Source organism: Mizuhopecten yessoensis, unplaced genomic scaffold (assembly GCF_002113885.1).
Source record: "Mizuhopecten yessoensis strain PY_sf001 unplaced genomic scaffold, ASM211388v2 scaffold879, whole genome shotgun sequence".
In the NCBI taxonomy this organism is placed as follows: Eukaryota; Metazoa; Mollusca; class Bivalvia; order Pectinida; family Pectinidae; genus Mizuhopecten; species Mizuhopecten yessoensis.
Window position 1 is genome coordinate 43,659 of NW_018403767.1, and position 5,934 is coordinate 49,592.

At 41.7% G+C, this 5,934-nt stretch overlaps 1 protein-coding gene across 1 annotated transcript; it reads left to right on the forward strand.

The window, feature by feature from the left end:
- The first annotated feature begins 1,227 nt into the window (after nucleotides 1-1,227).
- Nucleotides 1,228-1,902, forward strand: LOC110453681 (uncharacterized PE-PGRS family protein PE_PGRS54-like). Its single transcript, XM_021502747.1, has one exon. It carries the CDS (start codon nucleotides 1,228-1,230, stop codon nucleotides 1,900-1,902), a length of 675 nt encoding a protein of 224 aa, XP_021358422.1.
- Nucleotides 1,903-5,934: the final 4,032 nt, after the last annotated feature.

The following is a 5,934-nucleotide window of genomic DNA, read 5'->3' on the forward strand; positions in this document are numbered from 1 at the left end:
AACATACATCAACTTTCCCATTTTACGTGAAATATTGTTCAATATTGATAAATTATTTATGTTAATAAGAAATGATTTGAACTTTAACTATCGCCTCCAATAAATTATTTTAGGAATGTGTTTGAAATACGTAGTGCTGCTCACTGTAATCCTCGTTTTACCGATTCCATATTGTACACGTTTATGTAGAAGGTAACAATCAACTCCATAGACAATCAATTCAATGTTTCATCAAAGTAAACAGACAGGCATGTACATTTTAATTTGGTATGGTATTCAATGACCAGATATTTAAGCACTTAACGAGTATCTTTTTTTTCTATTTTCTATTTGTTAATATATTAAGCCTTCTATTTAACATGCCTTTGAAAATTTCGCTTAACATCTGGTATGAGAAATGTTCTTTAGTTTGTGGGCATACACACGTCGCCAGATTTAAAAAGAGGATGTAGAAGAGATTTATCTAAGAGCCAGGATAACTACCTGTTTTCAGTATGGTATTCTAAAAAAATTAAAACTTAAATAAGACAGCGTGAAATTTATATAGTTGCTGAGTATTTCATTACTTCTATGATTCATAAAAACAAAGTGAGATTAGGCTCAAATAGATATATCCCCCTTTGTTTCTCTTCCTTTTTGCGCGTGACCACGAAGATCTTATCAAGTTTTACCTGGGGTTACTATACTATGGTGTAATATAAACTTCATTGGTTGAGAGATTCGTGAGGTCTCTTGTTCGCAAGCATTTTACTTAAAATATGGTAACATGTCATTTTTGACCGAGACCTTTGACCCTATAACCTTGACTGCTGACCTCCAAAATCTAATAAGGTGTTTTCAGGGGTTCATGAGGTGTTATGTAATTAAGATTTTTACTACGGAAATTTGCGTGCCTCCGGACGCAGTGACAAAACGATTTAAATATATATATATGTCTCCCTCACTAAGTAGGGGGTATAAATACAATCAATTAGACAATTGCATATCTATACATAAAACCTATATTCATATATTCTATATGTATTATAACTATATCTTTATGTTTATATATGTCAAAAGTCACAATTCATTCGAATTTCTTGCGAGAGCACTAGCAAAGTTTGACGTCGCCCGGTACAATGTAACTCGAAAACAACTTTCCGAAAATCACCATAGCTATTGCTTACTGCAGACCAAACATTTCCCAGATATGGTGGTCAGCGGTAAGCAACCAACGACTACGGGCGAATGGAGACGAGGGGAATGGGAGGCTGGATACGAGTGGGATGGGAGGCTGGAGACGACGGGGAATGGGAGGGTGGAGACGACGGGGATGGGAAGCTGGAGACGAGGAGGATGGGAGGCTGGGGACGAGGATCGGGATGGGAGGCTGGAGACGAGGGGGATGGGAGGCTGGGGACGAGGGGTATGGGAGGCTGGATACGAGTGGGATGGGAGGCTGGATACGAGTGGGATGGGAGGCTGGAGACGAGGGGAATGGGAGGCTGGATACGAGTGGGATGGGAGGCTGGAGACGAGGGGGATGGGAGGCTGGGGACGAGGGGGATGGGAGGCTGGGGACGAGGGGTATGGGAGGCTGGAGACGATGGGGATGGGAGGCTGGGGACGAGGGGTATGGGAGGCTGGAGACGAGTGGGATGGGAGGCTGGGGACGAGGGGTATGGGAGGCTGGAGACGATGGGGCTGGGAGGCTGGGGACGAGGGGGATGGGAGGCTGGGGACGAGGGTCGGGATGGGAGGGTGGAGACGAGGGGGGTGGGAGGCTGGGGACGAGGGGTATGGGAGGCTGGAGACGAGGGGGATGGAAGGATGGAGAAAAAAGTCAATGTGAGACTCGGAAACATGCAATACCATCATGTTGTTAAACAAATTCCTTACATACAGAAAACCCCAAACATGTGACCTGACCATATCCTTCCTAATGCTTTTGATTAAGACGTTGTTACGATACTTATTACTTGGAAGTAAACTAAAACAAGCACGTGGGATTTCACGGCATTTAGTAAGTTGATCACGTGTGCTATATTAAAGAGTAGACGAAATATTACAAAACCAATGCATGGTGCTTATTTCAATGGCCATAGCATAGCGTGGTTAAAGGAATTCTCAGTTTAAATGACCATGGCATGGTGTGTCTAGCAGAAAGTTAGGTTTAAATCACCAAGACATCATGTACATAGATACTACCTTTAAATTAGCAATGTATTGGGTATATAGGAAAGACAAGGTTTAAATACGCTTGGTTTTAATGACCATGACATGGTGTGATCACAAGGTTTAAATAGCCATGGCATGGTCTATATAGAAAATACCAGGTTTAAACAATTAGTCAAATCCACGTTTGATGGACATTAAGTCAAAACGACATTTGACAAAAATAAAGCAGTAAGTGTTCAGATGTTCATTTTTTTATCTTTTATCCCAGGGGAGCTAAACTCTTTCTTAATACAATGGCAGACCCCAGGTCCAAATGATTAAAACTGCTTCTTAGCAAATTTGTAGGTAAAGGATTGAAATTTCAATCACTTTCATGTTATGCCCTGGAATATTTTTCTCTTCATGTTTAGCAATAACATGTGGTCAACATGTGGGGATTTCAGCCTTTATCTACGAGATGTAAGTACTGTACCCAACAGAAGCTTCCACGCCGCATTGTTCTACTGGCGACGGAAATAACCGTCCGTGGTACTTAATTAAGTGTAATGAGTTGACTAGGACCGTTTCAAGTACACGTGACATACATAACAAAAAGTACATACCATGTGGCAGTATTGGTCATTACCTAACTCTGTTGTGTGATGATGGCGTGATATTGTGTTCTTGTTTATGGACGTTTCTTCCTGTGTATTGACATAGCTGTGTGTGCCCTTGTGTGTACACCGTTGTGATCAGTTTTGTCCTGAATATGTGTTGTATTTCTACCTTGTGTGGTGACGCTGTGATATATTTAGACCTGTTTGTCTTGTCCTTATGATATGGGTTGTCCTTGTGTGGTGACGCTGTGGTATATTTGGGCCTGTTTGTCTTGTCCTTATGATATGTCTTGTCCTTGTATGGTGACGCTGTGGTATATTTAGGCCTGTTTGTTTTGTCCTTATGATATGGGTTGTCCTTGTGTGGTGACGCTGTGGTATATTTGGGCCTGTTTGTTTTGTCCTTATGATATGGGTTGTCCTTGTGTGGTGACGCTGTGATATATTTAGGCCTGTATTTCTGACCTTATGATATGGGTTGTCCTTGTGTGGTGACGCTGTGGTATCTTTAGGCCTGTTTGTCTTGTCCATATGATATGGGTTGTCCTTGTGTGGTGACGCTGTGATATATTTAGGCCTGTATTTCTGACCTTATGATATGGGTTGTCGTTGTGTGGTGACGCTGTGGTATATTTAGGCCTGTATTTCTGCTCTTATGATATGGGTTGTCCTTGTGTGGTGACGCTGTGATATTTGTGCCTGTTTGTCTTGCCCTTATGATATGGCTTGTCCTTGTGTGGTGACGCTGTGGTATATTTGGGCCTGTATTTTTGCCCTTATGATATGGGTTGTCCTTGTGTGGTGACGCTGTTGTATATTTGGGCCTGGTGTTTTTTGCCCTTATGATATGGCTTGTCCTTGTGTGGTGACGCTGTGGTATATTTGGGCCTGTATGTTTGCCCTTATGATATGGCTTGCCCTTGTGTGGTGACGCTGTGGTATATTTGGGCCTGTATTTTTGCCCTTATGATATGGGTTGTCCTTGTTTGGTGACACTGTGGTATATTTGGGCCTGTATTTTTGCCCTTATGACATGGCTTGTCCTTGTGTGGTGACGCTTTGGTATATTTGGGCCTGTATTTTTGCTCTTATGATATGGGGAGTCCTTAATTGGTGACGCTTATGGGTTGTCCCTGTGTGATGAAAGGCCTTGTTTATTGCCCCGATTGTATAGTGCTGTCCTAGACCGTTGATACTGGTAAATGATCCCTTTGCGTGGTGACGCTATGGTATATTTTGATTTTTAATAAGATAATATCAAGGTTAATATTCTGAGGATGAAAATGTGAAAATGAATTAGAACTTGGTTGTCAATATATTTGTTATGTTCAGTGGCAATATTTTGCAGCATACTGTAAGCATTCCTATGGACCGACCTGTGTCCCGGCCCTCTTCCTGCAGACTTGTTGTAATTTTCATATGAGGCTGAATTTATTGATCAGCTTATCAGGACTGGTATCAAAACTACAGTCAATCCTTTTATATCATATTCACATATTTCGACGATATTCTGTCTTTGAATAAGATTTTTAATCCACGTCAAACGTATATACCCTCCTGGGATTCAAACAAAGGAAACTGCAAATTCTTCTACTTCAGCCGCTTTTTTTTCGATCTTTCCTTATAACATGAACAACAGAAATGGCTTACTTATACGTTGTATGATAAGCGAGACGATTTCAATTAACTTTCCGATTGTGAATTTTCTTTTTCTTTATAGAAACATTCCTACTTCTCCAACCTATGATATTTCATGTCGCAGCCGACTCGGTATCCAAGAGGTTTCAAAACATACAGTTTGATATAGACTATGGACAAATTTGCTATTTCTTTGTGTTATATGAGGGCTGATTTTTTATTATGCTCATTAGAATGTCCTGTGGTTTTCTTGTCATAACTCGAGCTCTCGATGTGAGGACGTGACATTGCTTGGATGCGACCTAGATTGATATGGCGAGTGTCGTTAATGAAACAGAAGGCGCTTGCCTTCTATGCACAAAACCGAGTCATGATCAAGCTTGGATCCTTTTTTCCGATCTGTTTTGTAACTCCCTCACATCATGTGATGCAATCTAAACACCAATTGCAAACAATTTCTGCCTTGAAGGATCTCAAAAAACATATTTTATAAACTTACATAAATATAATCAGATCAATGCGATCTCCGTAATAAGGGCATTGTGTGACTCGTGTGCGCTCTCCCTCTGAAGTCATTGTGTGACTCGCGTGCGCTCTCCCTCTGAAGTCATTGTGTGACTCGTCTGCGCTCTCCCTCTGAAGTCATTGTGTGACTCGTGTGTGCTCTCCCTTTGAAGTCATTGTGTGACTCGCGTGCGCTCTTCCTCTGAAGTCATTGTGTGACTCGTGTGCGCTCTCCCTCTGAAGTCATTGTGTGACTCGTGTGCGCTCTCCCTCTGAAATCATTGTGTGACTCGTGTGTGCTCTCCCTCTGAAGTCATTGTGTGACTCGTGTTTGCTCTCCCTCTGAAGTCATTGTGTGACTCGCGTGCGCTCTCCCTCTGAAGTCATTGTGTGACTCGTCTGCGCTCTCCCTCTGAAGTCATTGTGTGACTCGTGTGTGCTCTCCCTTTGAAGTCATTGTGTGACTCGCGTGCGCTCTTCCTCTGAAGTCATTGTGTGACTCGTGTGCGCTCTCCCTCTGAAGTCATTGTGTCCCTTACTCATCAGTAGTAAAACACATTTGTTTTAGACCAATATCTGATGACTATTGAACAACCTATTTAAGACACCTTGACCTTCAACATGTGTATTAATTACAAACAAGGGTAGTTCCGAGAATGCGTGTAATACAACTGCCTTGTCAGCAACAGATATAGTACCATTAATCACACTGTAGGAAAATGGGTATAGTACATTTACCATAATTCACTCTGTCGAAAATGGGAATAGTACCATAATTCACTCTGTCGGAAATGGGAACAGTACCATAATTCACTCTGTCGGAAATGGGAATAGNCACTCTGTCGAAAACGGGAATAGTACCATAATTCACGCTGTCGGAAATGGGAATAGTACCATAATTCACTCTGTCGAAAACGGGAATAGTACCATAATTCACTCTGTCGGAAATGGGAATAGTACCATAATTCACTCTGTCGAAAATGGGTATACATTGTAGTACCATAATTCACTCTGTCGAAAATGGGAATAGTACCATAAT